This window comes from Simochromis diagramma, unplaced genomic scaffold (assembly GCF_900408965.1).
Source record: "Simochromis diagramma unplaced genomic scaffold, fSimDia1.1 OVJJ01000293.1, whole genome shotgun sequence".
NCBI lineage: Eukaryota > Metazoa > Chordata > Actinopteri > Cichliformes > Cichlidae > Simochromis > Simochromis diagramma.
Window position 1 is genome coordinate 23,048,029 of NW_024386801.1, and position 20,330 is coordinate 23,068,358.

The following is a 20,330-nucleotide window of genomic DNA, read 5'->3' on the forward strand; positions in this document are numbered from 1 at the left end:
ATTACCTTATTAATAATTTTACATTTGCACTGCGTACAACTCTGGACACTGTAGCGCCTCTGAAAAAGTAGGCTTTTGTCACTTCTTCAAAAAGCTTAACTCCCAGGTTGAAAGTGAGTATTAAGCTGCTGTCTGGGAAGCTGCTCTTCTGGCATATACAGCTTTCCGTCAGTACAGAGCGTGTGATATGAGCTTGCATTGACAGGCCCTACGCAGGCTAACTCGGTCAAACATGGCTGAATTAGCACTTTCCAAAAGGCATGAAACCCAAGCCTCTCTCCGGGGATACAGTGCACGTCTAAAATACACAAGCAAACTTTGAGCCACAGGTAAACAGCACAGCTACCTGTGGCAGCACATTCTACACAATGTGTCAGAAAAGTGGTGCACAAGTGCTGCTTTGCTCATACTGCTCAGTAGTTTATAACCAGTCAAATCTTTGGTCTAATTGTTCCTTTGTTGTTTAACAGCACTTTCTTAGCTAAAGTTAATAGGAGCAGTACAGAGCAGTATTTGGATAAGTAATATTATATATGGTAATGTTGAATATAAAACATTATAAATTAATTCAAATGTGTGTGGAAAGGTTTGATTTCTATTTATACATTTTGATTTGTGACTGTGTGCAGAAACCTAAATGTGATTTGTACATGTTATAAGAATCCATTAAAAAAATTCAGCTTTTGAAAATTAACATTGTTTTATTAGGATGGTCTTTTGCTTTATGTAAGATATGTAAGAAGGCATAGTGACCTCTCTTCACTTCATGTATCATTTACACTGTGCTCCGCCTTATGCTATTTAAAGGTCTGGGTGCTTGTGCCATCTTCTGGTACATAGCCTGTACAGTTACCAAGACAAAATGATTTTCACCATATCATTACATTTACATTACATTTTATATGTCGGAGTGACCTTGAGAATGGCCTCACACATGTATGTGTAGTGTATGCTTTGTCGATTTCTCCTCAGTTTTAACCATGTCTAACCTTATATTTTTTCTTGTATACTTTCTGAAATGCTAGGTCTGTACACAGTGCTGGATGTTGATAAGGAGGTCAAAGTGAATCGCCACCTTATCGTGGTAAGGGGTTTGTGTGCCCCAGTGATCCCAGGGGCTATGTTGTCGGAGGGCTTTTGCTTTGCCCCCTAACCCTACCCCCATCTTATCTCACTAAATTAAATACTATATCAGAAAATATCAATAAATTAGATTAAAATAAAATATTAAAAGAAGGAGAAAATAATAACAAGTATTAATAATAAAACACTTTAAGATGCAACTTAATTAAATTTTTGTTTATTACCACGTGTGAACATAATTGAAAGGTCTATGTCAGTCATCTGTGTTGGTTACTGAACACATCGATGTGCCTTCGGCCAAATATTAAAATACACCTTTTGTGTTTTAGAGTGAATATAAGATGTACTATGCTAGATTTAGTTTTTTGAAGATGGGTTTCCAGCATTCAACTGTCTGGAGTAATGGAGTAATGAGCATTAACCATTACTGTGTGTAGAAATTTTCTTTACTGTGCCCAAGATTTTATTTAATGTAAACTTAATGTTGGGTTTATGAAACATGAACTGAGCAGTCTTGTTCTTCAACTGTGCATGTGTTAGTGAATAATTTCTTTTTATAGGGAAACAGATTTGAGGTGCAGCGGAACAAGTACTGACAACATTGCAAGAGAGAAGCCTCTACTGCTACGAAAACAAAGCAGAGAGAAAGAGAGAATGATAGTGTTCAAGGAAGAAACCACATAATAAGAAACTGAAAACAGGCGGAGAACAAGGGTCGCCTTATCTCCCAGCCAAAGACGAAAGAATCAGAGCATTTACTAAAAGAAGTCATCTGTCATCCAACATCTTTGGACAAGTGCCACTAAATTAGACTGGATGAACAAATGGTTTTTGTTCATGGCTGTTTATCATCCATGAACAAAGAACAAAAATCCATGAACAAAAAAAAAAAAAAACACAAAACAAAACAATACAAAAAATTGCTTAAGTTACTTTCCCCTAACAGATTTCTGCGTTAAAAACATGCACACACAAGGAGACAAGTCTTAATAACTTGAATTTAACATTCAGATGAAAGGTCATCTCTCTCTGTAATACCAGCAAAAACATATGCATGTTTGTAACACTGACGTCAGGCAACGACAATTTTAATCCAATATTGGCAAGAAAAAGGTTCCTTTAAATGTAGCAGTGACAGGAAGTGCACTGATTGTAGCGTGGGAGGAACCAGTGAGGGTTTAAACTGTCTCTCACAGTCACTGGTCAGGACAGTTTTTAAAAAAAAAAAAATATTATTATTATTTCAAGTACATATACAAATACGGCAATCAGTGCTGCACACATTCAAAGGATTACAATGAATTGCCAGAAAGAACAGCGATTACAGTAACAATGTAACCATATAAAACAGAAATAATGAATTTTTACATCGATATAGATGTGTACAAATGACCAAGATGCAAAACTGAGTGAATTGCTGCCTATTAGAGAAAACAAAACAAAACAGACAAACAAAAACAAAGGGGAAGCGTATATAAAGTTTCAGTTATTCGATTCAGTGGGAAGATGCTTAAGAATATCATATAGTTTTTGTGGTTTATTTCCTTTAAGTAACTTAAGGATTTTATATATAGTTTCAATTTGTATAAGAAAGTAACAAACCTGGGGATGTTTTGGTAAATCTACATTTGTGTATGAAAAAATTTGCTATACATAAAATAACATTATGACATAGTCCATCCTTCTTATACTGTAGAAAATGGCCAAAAGATTGGTCAGGACCAGTTGTCACAGTGACAAAACAGAATTGTACCACTCTGCTGCCATCTTCCAGACTCCGCTGTTTTAAAACAGCGCATGCGCTGGCCGTGACGTCTCGTGACGTGACATTTGAAATGAGCCGGGAAAGTAGCTACTGAGGAAGACTACGATGAAGTGAGAGCAGCTAAATGTGTGAGTGAGCTTAATAATACACTGTGTGTACAGGTGTGGGGACGGGATGGCGCTTATGGCAAAGGTTACGCTTCCACCTTCAGTCTGTTCCTACTTGTTACTAACGTCATGGGTTCATAAGATCTCTGTCATACGCTCGTACCTTAAACAGTGTACATGCTGTATATGTTCTCATATAGAAAGACTTGTTTGACAACCCGAGCGTACCGATCGCGCGCACGGTTAGGTTGCTGGCAGTAGAAGCAAACAGGTTTCCGTATATCAGTTAGCTGTAACTGCACTGCTTGTTGCTGGCTTTTATAGCTCTTGACCCTTACATTTCAGTGGTCTTCTTCTTCCCTGTCGTTGCTCTCGCTCTCGTTCACTCAGAGTAATGGTGAATTAATAAGTTGTCCTTGTGTAGCGCTTTGTCTTAACACGTAATTTTATGTATTTTCCACAGACTTCCTGTAAATGTTTCAGAATAAGAGCCTGGTTAAGAAATGACTGTGCATTGACACGGTAACCCCCCTTTAATTTGAAACAGCTACCGGAAGTGCCGAGTTTGTATAAACAAACAAGACTGTAATATGGGTTTTGACAGCACATAAGCAGGAGCCAGGCCTTTGGTTTTAGCTGTCCTTTCATTGACGCCTATTAAAGTTTATAAGCTGATCTTTTAATAAGTGTCTGACCTGTTTGTTAATCCGTGTGTGGACGTATTCCGGTAACTACAAACAGCACATGGAGTTCATAATTATCAAACTGTCAAAATATAACGTACTTTAAGAAAACTCTGACCATTTGTGTATTATTCCACTGGTTTACTCTTCAGATCTCTCATAGTGCATTGTCATATTCATGCTACCTTGGTCCATCAAAATTGTCGAAGTGTTTGAATGGAGCCGTGAGGGTCTTCAGTGTAAAAGTGATGTGTGTCTGACATAATGCGCTCGCTTTAGGAGATGGCTGGAGCAGCAGTCTCACATGTCCCATGTCTACAACTTAAATGTTTAAGGTTTTAGAGAGGCAATGTTTTTCGATCCAATTTTCATTGTCATGCTTGTTGCTTTTTCTTCTCCTTAAGCAGTTTGATATCATCAAAGTTCTACTTTAGTTTTGTGCATGACCTTCACCTGCATGCTTGACAGGTTAGAATTTTAAATTCCAATGTTAATGGTTTTAATTTGACCCTGTTTCAGAAAAATGGGCGACCTTGAGGATATCAGCCACCACATTCATGACAGAATAACTTCTATAAAACACATGCTGGATCTGTCAGTTATTGGTATGACATGTCCACTTGTATGAGACTGATGATAGTGTTTGCATCCATGGGAACCACTGCTAAGTTTTGTGACATAAAATGTTCCTCTGCATACAGAATTGCCTCAAAACAAGATGAAGAAACTTGGACAAGAACTGTTTGCCCTGGAGAGACTTCTGGAGGAGTTTGAAAAAGGCGTTGACCAGCAGAAGGAGCACCTGAAGCATCTCAAGGTAAAGTAGAGGCGTTTGTTTATCTGTTGGAACAAACAAGTCCAACATTCACACCAATAAAGAAGAATAAGCTGTGACCGCCATAACTAATTATATCTACTGCATAAACCAGTTAGTCACTGATACATGCCATCCAGTCAAGCCCCTGAAGTGATATTCATTTTCAGCATGAATGTCTTGCTTTTCCTTTGCTCAGAGTGGACCTTCAGGGGTGACTACGTGCACAAAATAGAAATTCATTTTCTCCTGACAGTTTGATCAGCAAAATGGCTTTTTAATGCTTTCTAAATGAAAACCTAGATAAACAAAATTTAGTTTCCTTAAAAAGCACCCTTTGAGGATGCCAGAATTTTGTGAATGCAGGAAAAATGGCAAACATGGCAGAGATGAAAACAAATAATGAAATCATCCAAAGTAAAACATTAAGTGAGCGGAGGGTTTTAGGGTTTGACAGTCTCTTTTTCTCACTCAGGAACTTGATGAGGTTTTCCAGAAGCATCTACAGGATGTTCAGCACATTAATAACAACATCCCTCCACACATGCCCCGGAAGAAGGGCCTGCTCAAGTGAGAATACCGGCATTGCTTACTTATGTTTTTTTTAATGGAAAATGGGGATTTTATTTTGAATAAAGCAGTATTTCTCTAATGATCTATGAATCAAATATATTTGGCAACCCGCTTCAGCATTTTTACCTTTTTTGTTATGTTACCCTTTCAACAGAATGTTGTTTGTGCTCAATTTTTTACTTCTCTTTGTTTGAAATATTGGCACTAACTATCCAGTCCTTCCTGTCATGGATTTCCATACTGCCTGCTTCTCTGCTCAGACTGCTGTTGTAGCAGTCTTTGATAACACTCAGATGCTGAACCACAACTCCCGGTGTTACCATCCAGCTCATGGGGGGCAGCAGGAAGCAGTTGTTCTTGTTGCTCTCTGGAGATCCATCGTGAGGTGGAGAGTCAGTGAGCAGGTGGAGAGTTCATGTGCTGCTAAGTGGAGCTTACCAATGCTTCAAGCAGAACTGCAGATGGATTAAGACAGCTGACTTCATTACTCTGCTGTTAATCAAAAAGTGCTTGGTTGTTTTTTTGTTTTCCCCCTGCTCTTCTCAGCATAAAAACAAACGCATTATGTTTGCTTTCAACTGTTGCTGTACCTTGCTTGTAGAGCCCACCACCTTACAAAATATACAGTAAATGCTTATGATCTGTTATTTTCCAGAGGAAGCGAACCTGCAATAAATCAGAAAGAAGCTGTAGAGGTTCAGCCAGCAGAAAAAAAGAGCAGCAAGAGTTTTGTCAGAGAGATGGAGTTTGTCACTATGCCAGAGTTTGAGAGCATCCCTCAGTAAGTATAATCAATCACTGTAATTCAAAATAACCTTATGTATGATGATCACCTTTGTGAAACCCACTTAAACAATCTAGGGAGGCTATCTCATTTTGACCTTGAGACTTCCAGGCCATTCTTGGCACAGATGTTTCTGTATACAATGCCAGCTACTTGATTATGGGGTACCATGTATGCCTTGCCTGCTAGGATCTGGCAACGTGTGTGTATGTATGCGTGCTAGCTTATTAATATCATATAATATGCTGGACACCTGTCTGTTCATTATGAGGAGTTTTCATGTCTTCATATCAGTGGCATCCATTTCCTCTTTATTACAGCTGGGTGTCTGATATCTGCTAAAGAATATTTGATGGCTTGGATCTTTTCCTACTGTTCAGCTGGCTTCTCAGCACCTGTTTTACTTTCTGGAAGTATTTGACTATTTTGCTTTCTGTAGCTCCGCCCCTTTGCTTTGGATCACCTTCCGTTTCGTTGCAGTCATTCAGGTATACTTATCCAGTCCAAAGGACATCCCGATATCCTTGCTTTAGATCTTGGTGTGGTGGAGCAGTGAGTCGATATCTCGCTTATTCCTGGCCTGCAGGACTAAGCGTCTAAGCTCTGGCTGGATCTGCCCTTGTGCTTTTGTGCTTGTGCTACCCGCCAGAGCTCATTTAGAGACTTCTTGTACCTCTTATTCATGCAGGACCTGTGTGTCATGACACCCTTCTGCATTTCTGTTAGTGACTGACATCCTTCCTGAGTTCTCTGATTTTATGACTTCCAGCCATCATCATAAGGCAGTCTGGCTACAGTCAGCTCAGCAGATGTCATTGGTGGCTGGGCCTCATCTAGTTCAGTTACACTGCTCTATTCTACCATGGTTGGCTCATTATGCCCATACCGCTCACTACTGCTCCCATAATAGCTGAAGACATAACATGAAACGGTGTTTTTCTGATGTGTGTTCATACAGGTACATGAAAGGACGTGTGACATATGAGCAGCTCAATGCAGCAGTGGAGAGCATCAATACTGCTGTAGCAGCCAAGTACAAGATTGTCCATCAGTCCTTGAAAACACTCAACAATCACTCACGAAAGCTGCACCAGCGCTTTAAGGACCAAGAGACCAAAGATACAAAAGGTATCCTGCAAGCCAAAATTGTGTGCTACTTGTGTACGTCTCAGGAAGATAGAATGGGCGTGTAGGTTTTCATTCATAGAGGTCATGTTAGTCCAAAGAGCTTTCTTTCTTACCAAGCTCCTTAGTTTGCAACAGAAGTCTTTCTTGATTTAAGATCACATTTTAGAATCATTGTGAAGGTTTTGCTGATCACTTTGAAAGCATCTCTGGGTTTTTCCCCTCAAGACAGTGAAAATGTTAGACTTCAATATTTGATATATTGTCTTTTTAGTGTTTTCAGCTAAGCATAGGCTTTTAATGATCCACAGACCTTTCTTCTGCCATTTATTTTATTTGTTTGTTTGTTTTTAAGTATTCATGAGTCATATAAAGCGATATAAAAATCATTTTGGACTAAACAGAGCAAACAAAACTGTCCTGAAAATTAAAAAACAAAGGATACCGGTGTTATACTTGCTTGTTTTTCTTTTGCTTTCAGCTTTGTGGGCGAATCATTAAATGCAAACCCACATCTCAGATATTTGAGATCACTTTTTTCAACTGGCTCTTTATGAGTACATTATCACATCCATATTGGTCAGTTTCTGAGAAAAGATTGTTTGTAAAACACAAAAGTTTCACAGTTGTGCTTAAATGTTTTGCAGGTCAGTATTTTGTGGTGGAGGATGACATTCGTGAATTTACCCAGATGAAGGTGGACAAACGCTTTCAGGGGATTCTGAACATGCTGCGACACTGCCAGCGCCTGCGGGAGCTCCGAGGGGGAGGGCTCACCCGCTACATGCTGCTATGAAAAAGACGCTTTCAGTTAGTTTTTCCTTTTCTCTAGTACACTGCCATATTTGTAAATGGCTTACATAGGTAAATGTCAATTGTTGTGATAGGTAGACATACCAAACATTTAACACGCTTCTGGTATATATATATATATGTTTGCGTACTTAAACTTCTATGTGTATGTTGTATTGTCATATAGTGTAATAATAGATACTAGTAATAATAAATGGCATATTTTCTCTTCTGTATCATTATGTTGTAATAATGTAATAATATCTTTACATGTCTGAAAGCTTGGTTATGATTAAATTGCTTTTTGTGTTGGTTTTTTTTGAGACTTCATTCAGAGATTTATAGCCCTTTTCCACTAGCACCTCTGCTCAATTCCGTTTCAGTCGTTTTCCATTACAATTAAGTACCACCTATTGTGCGTGAGGTCATTACAGCAACATTCCTGAAACTCCTGCGATATCATTTGTAAGCAACACAAACATCACAAGAATGGAAGATGTCGTAGCAATAGTCGCTCTCAAGACGCTAGCAGAGCCAAAGACCACAAACCTGCCACAAGGTTAGACAAAGGGTAATACTGTCTGCTCTGGGACTACCCCAGGGTTACCTGGTAGTGGTTTATGAAATAAAAATTCTGTTCCACACTGAAAACTTTATATTCCAGAGGCCGCTGGATTAAAATGGAGGCTCTCTTTGTTGGTGCCATGGTGAATCCTGGTATCAGAGCTCCAATGGTCATTCATTATCTTACTTTAATGCGTGACTGGTAGAATAACTCACATGCTTAACTCTGGAAGAACACACTCCGGGTTGATTAAAGTAAAGGTGATCAATCTCTTGATACTCAGAACAGAAGTTATGGTCAGGCTCAGTTTGTGCAACAGCTTCTCAGGCATTCACGTCATCAATGGGACGCTAACACACAGGCTGAAAGTAATAAGTAATTTTATATATATATATATATGTATATGACTCAATGCCCCACACATGAATCCTGGAATACCTAGAACTATACAAGATCAGCAGGATGCTGAGAGCCTTCATCAGGAACTCAATGGGGATGTGGCAAACAACACTAGAGGCCAATTTCAAGCCTGTAGCACAAGTCACTATCGAGTGTGGGGTCTACAAAGGAGATGCGCTGTCCCCACTGCTTTTCTGCATAAGCCTGAACCCCCCTCAGTCCACTCCACACCAATCCACACCACGAGGATCTACAGGAACAACATCAGAATGTCATTCGGACTGGAGAAGTGTAGTTGGACGGTAACAAAGAGAGGGAAGGTAGTCAGAACTGAGGGGATTGTAATACCGGACAGCTGCAAGTACCTGGAAATCCTAGGCAAACGGGAACCTTAAAGAGGCCGCTAGAAAAGCTGCAAATAGCTGCAGAGAGTGAGGCAAGTGCTGTGGAATCAGCTGAATGGGAAAAACAAGATCAGGGCTATCAACACCTACGCCCTGCCCGTGATCAGGTGCCCTGCCTGGATAATAAGCTGGCCAAAGGAGAAGACAGAAGCCACTGACATCAAGACGAGGAAGCTCATCACCATGCATGAAGGATTTCACCCCAAGTTCAGCATCCTGAGACTGTATGCTAAGCGGAAGGAACGATGCCGGGGACTGGTGAGTCCAGGATGAGGCAATGAACATCCACAAATACATCAGGAAAATGGCCACAACTGACTGTGTGCTTAGTGAATACCACAGGTGGTAGAACCCAGAGAAAGAAGAGGAGCAAGAGGGGGAGCCATCATAGAAGGACAGGCCCCTGCACAGTATGTACAAACGCCAGATACAGTACAAGATCCATAGAGGGTGGGTTCTACCACACCAGACAATACCCCAGGTGCAGGCTGTGCAAAGATGGCCCTGAGATAATCCACACAAAACAGCAGGGTACAAGATACTAGCAGGCAGGTCATACATGGAATGCCGTAACCAAGTGGCCGGCATAGTGTACAGAAACATTTGTGTGAGTATGGCCTGGAAGTCCTGGCCATAGTGTTTTTTTGTTTGTTTTTTTCCCTGTCCCGTTTGGCTCTTTTGCCATCAGAATTATTGTCTAAAGGCGAAGAAAGATGCCCAACGGATTTACTTTACCAAATGGACCATCCCAGCCTTGCCGTAATGGTCTATTTGATTCACCTTTGCTTTTATTGTTTTTTTTATTTTATTTTCACTTGCTACACACGGGACAGACTTGACTGGGGAAAAGAAAGGGGAGAAAGAAAGAGGGAAAGAATAACAGCGGAGAAGAGGGATGGGGATAAAGGGCAAAAAACAAAAAACAACAAAATAAGCAGACAAAAAATACATATATCAATCACCTGGATCACCTGTTGAGAGAGAAAAAAGAGAAAACAAGCAGAAGAAAAAGAGAGCAATATAATAAACAACATCACAATGATATATGGGAATATAACAGTAAATACTAAATATTAAACATTATTGAGCAGCACATAAGACCGACAGCGCACAGTGTGCTTTTAGGTAGGAGCCAAAAAGGGTGTAGTTTGTGTGTGTGAGCACCCGTGTGTACACCTGTGAGCATGAGCGTGCTTGTATTTAAAAGGTTCCTTCATGTAATGATCTGCTAGAGGGTGTGGGGAGCCACAGCCCCGTCCTCCAGGGCATGAAGCAGGTATGGAGGAGATCAAGACTCCAGACATCCAGAGGCCCTCAGAACACAAGAGACCAAGGAAGACCAACAGAGGGGCAGCCGCGCCACTGTCCCAGAAAGAGCTGACGGCCGTAGAGCAAATAATATCACATTGACGGCCACAGTCAATGTGATATTATTTGCTCTGCTGCTTATTTTCCATCCTTAAGTACAGCGTGTGTTGTGTGTGTGTTCACGTTACTGTGCTGGGTAAAGGCACACTGTGCGGTCAGTGTGCTCTGGTGTACTCTTGTTCGTGTACCACGAGGGGTCAGGCTGAGGAGCTCAGCGCCACAAGTCCCCGCATGTGTGCCCCTGTGGGCAGTCTGCTTGTTCTCAGTGTACAAGCTCACTGAACTGAGCTGGAACAACTTGTCACAGCTCATTGCTGATCCACGAATCTGCGCAGGGTCCCGGGGTACAGCAGGAAGAGGCTCCCCTTCAAAATAAAGCAGTTCCGTGCGTCACAGCGCTGTTTGTCTCCGCGGTGATTTCACTCGAAGCTGAAGTTCAGGAAAACGCTACAGCACACACTCCGTCCTCATGGACCTGGAAACCGCTCAGCACAGTGAGCCGTGTCTGCCTCTGTGAGGGAGCAACAGGCTGACTTCTGCCTCAAACCACCGCAGCGAGGTAAGCAGAGCCGCACAGCAGGGCAGCTGTCCGCAAACAAAGCGCTTGTCCTGGTGTCTGTGTGTGTGTGTGTGTGTGTTTGTTTGTGCGCGCTGTTTGGTTCTCGGTCATCCAGCCTTCAGTTCAGCTTTCAGCTTCTCCAAAACTGGAGAAGCTGAAAGCAAATATCATAAAGCGTCTTAGTAAGGTGTGAAAAAGCCGTCTGAAAATACAGAATACTTACTATAAAAACACAAATAATACGACAAAGTAAAACAGTACGGTAGAGCTCAGTAAACCCATTAGAGAATAATTAGGAAAATGTAAAAGGTTTAAAATAAGGTGCAGTAAAAATATATGAGGAGTGAGGAGGGAACAGGAGTCTGCTGGGCAGATGTCACACGGGGTATGAAAGAGTTCATGCAGGTTTTGAAGAGCTGATTACTGACACACACAGCTATGCTCTGGGTGTATGAGGCCTGATGGGAGGGAGCTTTGCAATCTGGCCATTCTCTTTCCAGCTGTTAGCTTTTCTCTCTCAGTACAGTTGAGCTGCTTGCTCAGCACAGGCATGCTTCCATTCATGCCAGCCTTTCCTGCTCCAACCCCGGAGGTTGAAAGATCATCACCACCATCGCTCATACTCACTTTATTAAGCAGTTGTTCCTGCACTGCAGACAGTGCATTTCTGTCTATTCATTTGGCAGAAAATTAAAAAAATTTAATTACCAATTCTAACAGTGGTAGAAAACACCCTCTTCCTTTGAGGACTAACCCGAGAAGCATGCTGATGTACTGAAGGTGGGGCACTGCGTCAGTGCTCCAGGTAGAGGGTCGCCACAGCGCATCATCTGCCTGCATCTCACCCTGTTCCATGTAACATCCTCCATTTGTTAGCGCAACCTCTGCAAGTTCTCCTTCACTGCATCCACCAATCCACTCTGAGCTCTTCCTCGTTTCCTCCTGCCTGGCAGCTCTAGATTGAGCATCCTTTGTTCAAACCAGCTCAGCGTCGCTTTTCTTGTTGCAGTGTGTCTCTCACAAATCATGACACTCATTACCACCCACTCCACCCTGCCTTGACTCTCTTCTTCACCTCTCTTGTACACTTTGCTTTAGAAGGTTGATCTCAATGATTGTAGGGTCTGTCTTACAATATAAAGCATACCTCCACCTCTCCAGGCTCTCCTCCACCTGCTCTCTGTTCTCACTACAAATAGCTATGTCGTCTGCAAACATCACAGATCCACAGAGCCTCCTGCGTGTGCGTGTCACCTTATGTGTCACTTCTGACTTCTGAGATGACCAGAAGTTTACAAAGTGAATTTAATATGTTATTTGTTTGGACCCAAAATGTGTGATTGAGCCTGTGAATTCATTAGAGAGCTTCTTTCACATAGAGTTGTGTAGGATCAAAAGTCATGCTTTAGTTACAGGTTGGTCCCTGCTGACCAGCTTTAAGGCACTTTCATGTTGGCTTCACGTCTCAGATCAAGAAGCTGTCCATCTTTTATACTGTTTGAGCTTGTGTTTATGTAATTCACATTCGGCTCACGCTGCCTTTTGACTTTTCCTTCAACTCATCACCTTTTCCATCAAGACAAATTAAACATGATTAGGAAAAGGCAGATGAGGGAATCTGTTGATGAGCTAATAAGGATTAAGAGGTTTACCACAGAAGAAGAACCAAGCAGTGACATCTCCTGTTGGACATTCTCTGTTCTTGCTTTAGAGCCTAACGGAGGGACCGTATTGATCATGGTCTTAGCTGCTCTTCCACACACAGTTAGTGAGCAGCTGGATCGTCTGTCTGTTTCAGATCAAGTGTGGAAACCTTGGAATCTGCAAAATGAGCATGTCTCCTTCATGCTGACAGACGGGCGGAGTGCTGTGTGGATGTTTCAGAAATCTTTGAGAACATGTGGCTGTCAAGCACTCCTATTTAGAGCTTTATCTTACAGGCTCTTTAAAAGGCAGAAGCACACACTGTTGCGTTTCTCCGGTCTGTCTGTGGCTCTGTCACACAGCAGTCAGCCGTGCTATGTGGGGTTAACCAGTGCTGCATGCTTTGCTGTTGAGTCATGCTCTCTCACTCTGCTAGCATGTCTTCTGAACGCTGTATTTGTTGTTCTGAGTCGTACTTGTTCTGGGTGTTGTGATGCACAGCAGTGCAGTGTGTGCTTTCTTAAATAAATGATTGTGTGAGACATAATGCAGATGAACGCTACTTGCTTTACTTTTTCGCTAGTGTGACCTTGAAGCTGACAGGAACTAGAGAACAGAGTACAGACTAATGTTCCAGCTGCAGTCCAAGACAGTGGAGTTTGAGTCCATCCAACCACAGGAGGACAGACCGTGCGGAGAGGCAGCTAGGTGATACTGAGGTCAGCCGGTAAGAAAACATGAGATGGAAACAGCTGACTCCCTGATATGTTGGCTGTTCTTCATTTCTAGCTTTTTATCTTATTTCTCTCGGGCTCCTTAGCTGGTTAGCAGCAGCTAAAATTTCTTAAAAGCTAAGTTGATGGCCAGTGACGGTGTTCTCTCAGATGGATTAAAAAGTAGAAATTAAAATGCTTATATGAGATGTCAGAAGGTGCCGGCGTACATGACTGTGTGCAGACAGTCCACACAGGCCCAGCTGTTACTGCAGTCTAACACAGCGTCGCCCATTTCTGTGCTTTTCTGATCCCACTGACTGATTCAGTTTGTTTCTGAAGAGAGTGTAACCCAGGTTTCATTTCTCTGTACACAGTCTACAGATGCCCCCTGAATGCAGCACAGGCTGGTGGTGACAGAAAACAAGTTCAGGATTGGGAATGCATTCGTGCCAGTGACCACAGGAAATGCACAGAAAAAAAAGTTATTAAAATGTTGTGACGTCACAGCGAGCAGACAGTTTCCTCTCAGGCGTCTTTAAAGTGAACTCGACACTGTCGGAGCACGGCTGATGTTTTTCAGGAGGTCCTGCGTAGCGCTTGTATGTTGTGCTGTGACTGCAGCAGTAATAGGGACAAACAGTCTGAAAAGAAGCTCCCTCACTCTACATCGTAACTGTTCCCATAGCGAAGCAGGACAGACAGAGGTTGGTGCTTTGTGCTGTAGGCACATACACGAACAGCTCTCATTAAAATCCTCTTTTTGGGGTTTTTGTCTCATGCTTCATTTTGCTGAAAAAGGCAAAGGTATCAGAAGCGTCTGCTCTGTGGTCTTATCAGAGTGCCGATGTCACTGAAAGCACGCTCTCCTGCCCGCCATGTCACCATGCTAGTGCTGTTCACAACACTACCAAAGCAACACTACCAAAGCTAACTTTTTTTCATAAGAAAAGTCGGTCCATGTGCAGCCTTGTTGTTTCAGTGATGATTCTGCGGGCTGATCTGTGCTCCTAATGAAGCCACTGTGTCACCCCTGTGGAATTTGGCACATGTATAAATATCTTTGCAACAGTAATTGCCTGCAAGTGACAGCAGCCAGAGCTCAGCTGTGTGATTGCATCTGAGGTCAGGATAGTTTGACTTGAATTGCCCAGACACGTATACTTGCCAGTTTGTGCTAACATGAAAATAACAAGTGAAGCAGAGACGTAGTGGATGGTGTGTAAGCCTTCACAAAATCCAAACCCATGACTTATAAAGATTCATAACAACTGTACAAGGATGATTTTTTTTAAATCACTTGTATTTTCACATATTGTGAGATTTGCATAAACCTCAGCGTGTAAAGTTTGAGCTGTGAACATCTTTCCATTCTTCCCCAGCAGCAAGAGCGCCTCCCAGAAGTCCACTTCCACAAAAGTAGGTCACAATAGTCCCAGAGATGCACCCAGCAGTCACTTTGTTAGTCACTGCCAGTTACCACAAACACTCGAGCACAGTCCTCTGTCAGTGATCAGGGTTAGGGAATTACTTTTTCACACATGGCCAGGATAGCTTTTAAATTGATGAATAATCATTTAATAAATGCATTTGGTGTTCACTCAGGTTATAGTTGACTAATATGGAAATTGGTTTGATGATTTGAAACATGGAAGTGTGACAAATATGCAAATAACTAAGAAATCGGGAAGGGGCCGATAGTTTTTCACAGCGCTGTCTGCAGTAGTAAAACTCTGCTGCCATTGGCTGCGTCTCTCTGTCATTCTGTCATTGTTCCTGAGGGCGGGAGCAGCAGCAGTCCCAGGTTGATTTAAAGCTCCAGACACTGAAACAGTCAGTTAGAGCCCAAAACCACAGTCTGCACACATGTTCACAGCACGGTCTGTGTGCGATTCTTTCTATATATTCTCGGCACCTGTGACACTGACATTAGTAATTCCTGGAGTTATAGGGGCTTAAAATCTGCATGATTAAGTGGGCGTGGCCTCTTTGACAGGTGGATGGTGTCAAAGAGTTGGAGTCCCAGAGCCGGACCTCTCATCCATGTTTGTGCTCTTTGCTGACAGACAGTCATAAAGTCTGTGCTCCACTTTTCAGTGAACTCCTGACTCTTTGTTTGATCCTTTCACTCAGTCTGTGCATTGCACCGATGCAGGCTGTGGGTGTCGCTTGCTAACCAAGCTAGCCTTGTTAGCTGATCACTTGGAAGGATTGTTCCAATACTGAATCACATCATTGAACTGTAGCATGGGAATACTAATAAAAAGAGCGAGGTTCATTATTGTTGTTGCTTTTTGTCATTAGAATCGAGTCATTCTGGATGGCACACAGGTAGAAGCAGCTCTGGTTCCAGTGCAGTGACATTGTGGTGTATTTTTTGGACCTGTCACTCTGACAAAAAATAATAACAGGATAACAATATGAAATAAAATTTATTCAGAGACCATAGTTTACAAAACATAGTATGTTTATTTCATTGTTTCATTTCATTTTATTTTATGTCCTCATCTGCTAAACACGCTGTAACGTCCTTCTCTTTAAACTGAATTATTTGTCCAGTTCTCTGCCTAATGTGATGTTGTACGTCATTCCAAAATATTCTGGCATATACACACGGTTAAAAATAGCTGCTGAGTAGTTCCAATTTATAATTAGCAAAGAACAAGAGTAGTTAAGCTTAGACCTCTCCAGTGTCTTTTAACTGAGTATATATTATGTAGTATTTAAAAGGAGCTTCCATCCATGCCAAGATACTGAACCCTGATTTGCCCCTAATGCATCCACTACAGTGTGAGTGCGTGTGTGAATGTTAAACAAAAGTTCTTGTATGGATGTGTGTGACTGAGGGGATGAGGCTTCTAGTAAAGTGCTCAGAGTAGAAAAGCACTATGTCAGTTCATATATTAACCAGTTCTCCTGTGTCTGTCTGGACTTGTACACAAGTATGAATGAATGATGAACAAAATATAAAGATTGCGTAATATTCCCCTCTTCACCATCTATTAAATTTCCTATGCAGCAACCCACCCTGAGGTTGAGAGACGGGGTGGGCTATACCTTAGATAGGTCAACAGCCCTGAGATGAGCTGTGGACATACTCACATATTGGCCTGTGGCCAGTAAAGAATGACCAGTTTGTCTTTGGAATGTGTGACGAGGCACCCGGAGGAAACCCCAGCAGGCACAGAACATGTCCACGCGGCTGCTTTGAAGCAGGCATGGTAAGCTTCATATATAGTATGCTGTTGAAAGCACAGTGACTCGTAGGACATGCACAATTGCAGTGAGTATAGCCTTGACATTTCCTATATTGTTGCCGTACGTGGTAAAATGATTAAATAAGGTTGGTTGGTTGTTGAGAGATCCACAGACAGACACTTAGACAAGTGATGAAACTGATATTTCTCCTTGTTGTAACATCACAATCAGAAACAATATCCTGACGTGTCCTGGCAGGCTGGCCACTAAATGAGTGTAACGATGGACTGGAACACTTGTAGACATGTGTTGTTGACATCAACTTTAACCTGTAATAAACAAGTACTGTTGCATTTTCAAAGTTTTGGTACCAAAAGCTTTGTAAGTTGTTCTGGTGACAGTTCACTTCATAATTAATCATAATTAATCCTTCTGTCAGCAGTCACATCATCAGTAAACTCCAGTGACCCGCTTCCACTGGCAGGCATACATGATGACAACAGGGAAACATAAGGTTTCCTACACCACGTTTGACAGATGATGACAGATAATGAGCTGGTCAATGCTTTTCTCTTACCATCATTCTGGTACAAGTTAATCTGGCTGTCATCTGTCCACTGATTTTTTTTTCCCTAGCACTGAGGTGGAAAAGTCTACTCTGGCCTTCCTGTTCTTGAGTCTAACCAGTGGCTTGTACCTTGTTGTAATCCGTCTCTTGTACACTTATTCACTCAGGAGTTCTCTTGTTAGATGTTGTAAGGGCTTTTCTTCCCCAGGAAATAATTTTGCAGTCGTGAACTTTAGTTGTTTTCGTTAAACTTCCAGGCCTGTTGGTTTTCCTGAGCCACCCGGAGCGTTGCTTCTTTTTAAGAATGTAACAGATTGTTGGTCACTCGTAAGTTGTTTTTGGTCTTTCTGCACTGACATCAACCCTTTATGGGCCTCGTGTTGTGAGTTCCAGTGAACAGATCTATTAGCTGCTTAATTTGTCATTGAATGATTCATTTTTAATAACTTTATGCATTTTAGTGGTTAGAAAAGTGGTGACACTCTTCTCTCAGATATTTAATTACTTAAACAAAATTACTTTTCCAGAGTTAGTTGTAACTGAGGAAGTGACATCTGTGCTGGGTTGTGACAGCGGTCACACTACAAGTGTACAACTGAAATATGCTAGGCCCACCTCTTCATGTGGGCCAAGGCTTAGTTTACTAAACTGTTTACTAAAATGTGCACCAGTGAGTCACTGGGGTGTGTGAGTAAGAGGATTCACCACCATTGCAGCTCAGTAGCTAGACCGGCTCATCTAACAGTGTACTGGAAACATTCCGATGGAGTTTTGGTCAATGTTGAAATGATTCCATCACACAGTTGCTCTAGATTTGTAACAGTTTCACCACATCCCAAAGGTGCTCTGTTGGATTGAGATCTGGTAAATGTGGAGGCTGTTTGAGCACAGCAAATATCTCTTTGAGGTGATCTGAGCTTTGAGATGTAGCACATTATTCTGCTGGAACTATACATTGGGATGCACGTGATCAGCAGCAATACTCAGGTAGGCTGTGGGATTGAAACACATCTCAGTTGGTACTAAAGGGCCAAAGTCTGCCACCACCACAACACAACCACAACCACACCACACTACCTGCAGCAGCTGCCTGAAATGAATAGACCTAGCGACTCATGTCTTCAGTCTGGCCTCACTGATTGCTCCAAACACACCAGGTTACTGAGAGATGTATGATAAATCAAAACAGCACAAAAGTGCAGTGTGTCTCACAGTTGTGATATCAGCAAATACAGTTTAATAATGAATTAATAGATTTTCATTAATCTTCTACACCAAATTCTCAAAGTGTTCTGTTCGTTTTCATTCTCTGCTGTTACCTCTGGTCCTTAGAATCTGGGCCTTGGTATTTTATTCAAGGTGAAAGCCTGTAAAATGTGGGTTAAAAGCTGGCTGAGCTTTGCCAGAAGCAGCAGCTGATTGGCTGTGGCTGAGCTGGTGTGTTGTGATAAGAGCCCAGTCTTTTGCAGCTCCACTGTGCAGCCAGAGGAAGTCTGTGACGGAGTGAAGCACAGCACCCCTCACTTCTTCCTTCCACTCTCTCTCTGCTACTCTGTCATTCCTGCCATACCAGACATAGCTTACCACCAGCTGAGGTAGGCTCTCACCGTAAATTTTTGGAAAGAACAGCCGGAGTCAGCATTCAGTCTTAAAACACATAATTACAACAAGTTGTGGAAACATGTCCTTCTCTCTGTTTCTGTCGCAAGAGCCAAGTGTGTGTGTGTGTGTGTGTGTGTGTGTGTGCGTGTGCGCGTGCACGTTTTTTCAGTCTTTATATGTGTTTGACATACAATGGCAGTGTGTGTATGTTGTCTGCAGTTTACATAATACATGTTGGAATGCTTAAAACTAGCAGTGAAACTAGCAGTAATAATTCCAGTAATTAAGAGGAATTTTGGCCCACCCATCTTTGCAGAATTGTTGTTATTCAGCCACCTTGGAGGGTTTTCGACCATGAACCGCCTTTTTAAGGTCATGCCATCCATCCATCCATCCATCCATTTTCTGCCCCTTATTCTGGGCTGGGTCGCAGAGGCAGCAGGCTAAGCAGAGAAGCACAGACCTCCCCTGCCACCTCGTACAGCTTGTCCAAGGGGAACACCGAGGCATTCCCAGGCCAGGCGAGAGATATAATTTCTCCAGTGTGTCCCGGGTTTGCCCCGAGGCCTCCTCCCGGTGGGACATGCCCGGAACACCTCACTCAGGAGGTGCCCAGGAGGCATCCTTATCAGATGCCCAAACCACCTCAACTGGCTCCTTTTGATGTGGAGGAATAGCAGCTCTACTCTGAGCCCCTCCTGGAGGGCCCACCCAATCTCTAAGGGAGAAGCCAGCTACCCTTTGGAGAAAGCTAATTTCCGCCGCTTGTATCTGCGATCTTGTTCTTTTGACCACTACCCAAAGCTCGTGACCATAGGTGAGGGTAGGGACATAGATCAGCCGGTAAATCGACAGTTTTCCTTTTACGCTCAGCTCTTGCTTTAGCACGATGGTCAAATTGCGAACAGAATTGGTGACAAAGGGCTGCCCTGGTGGAGTCCAACACAAACAGGGAATGAGTCCGACTTATTGCCAGTTATGCAGACCAAGCTCTTGCAGTGGTTGTTTAAGGATCGAGTTCTCCAAGTCCACAAAAAACATGTATACTGGTTGGGCAAACTCCCATGCACCCTCGAGTATCCTTGAGAGAGTAAAGAGCTGTTCCAGTGTTCTGCGACCGGGCGGAAAACCGCATTGTTCCTTCTGTATCCGAGTTTGACTAACGGAGCCCCAGCCTGCTGCCTTTCACCAAGGGCAACTCCACACTGAACCAGAGTCCAGCTCCTCTCCGGGAGACTGGTTTCAGAGCCCAAACTGTGCACTGAGGTGAGCCTGACTATATCTACCCGGTACCTCTAAACCTAATGCACTAGCTGAGGCTCATTCCCACCCAGAGAGGTGACATTCCATGTTGCAGTCGCTAGTCTTGGTAGAAAAGAGGATCGTTACGTCAGGTTTTGCTCAGGTTTGTATTTCTTAGTCCTGGTCTTAGTGTTAGTTACTTCCTGTTTTATTTTAAAAGTGTGACAAAGGACCCAACGCACACAACTTTACAAGGTACGTGTATGTTTATTTACATTGGATTTTTGCTCAGTCTTCTCGTACAGCTTTCGAGCTGCCATACTTCCGTTCAATCCAACACCA

At 42.5% G+C, this 20,330-nt stretch overlaps 2 protein-coding genes across 8 annotated transcripts in view; both read left to right on the forward strand.

The window, feature by feature from the left end:
* Nucleotides 1–2,850: 2,850 nt before the first annotated feature.
* On the forward strand, nucleotides 2,851–8,286 carry ska1 (spindle and kinetochore associated complex subunit 1). Its single transcript, XM_040026607.1, has 7 exons — nucleotides 2,851–2,976; nucleotides 4,158–4,243; nucleotides 4,340–4,455; nucleotides 4,928–5,022; nucleotides 5,681–5,806; nucleotides 6,768–6,937; nucleotides 7,582–8,286. The coding sequence occupies exons 2-7, from the start codon at nucleotides 4,162–4,164 to the stop codon at nucleotides 7,728–7,730; spliced, it is 738 nt and encodes a 245-aa protein (XP_039882541.1). The 5' UTR covers nucleotides 2,851–2,976; nucleotides 4,158–4,161; the 3' UTR covers nucleotides 7,731–8,286.
* Nucleotides 8,287–10,683: 2,397 nt separating this feature from the next.
* LOC120730310 (A-kinase anchor protein 13-like) overlaps nucleotides 10,684–20,330 on the forward strand; it is a 60,118-nt gene continuing 50,471 nt past the window's right edge. For 4 of the 7 annotated variants that reach the window (XM_040026608.1, XM_040026610.1, XM_040026612.1 and 1 more), the window contains exon 1: nucleotides 10,685–11,021. The gene's annotated coding sequence lies outside the window, so the exon portion shown is untranslated. Of the gene's footprint in view, nucleotides 11,022–13,248; nucleotides 13,393–20,330 lie in introns of all 7 variants that reach the window. The other 3 variants (XM_040026611.1, XM_040026613.1, XM_040026609.1) reach the window with 2 other exon arrangements.

Bases quoted from the DNA above. Each gene is read 5' to 3' on its own strand.
- ska1 (XM_040026607.1), top strand. From the start codon at position 4,162: ATGGGCGACCTTGAGGATATCAGCCACCACATTCATGACAGAATAACT. The intron at 4,244-4,339 runs GTATGACATGTC...CTCTGCATACAG, and splicing joins GCTGGATCTGTCAGTTATTG to AATTGCCTCAAAACAAGATG. The intron at 6,938-7,581 runs GTATCCTGCAAG...AATGTTTTGCAG, and splicing joins AGAGACCAAAGATACAAAAG to GTCAGTATTTTGTGGTGGAG.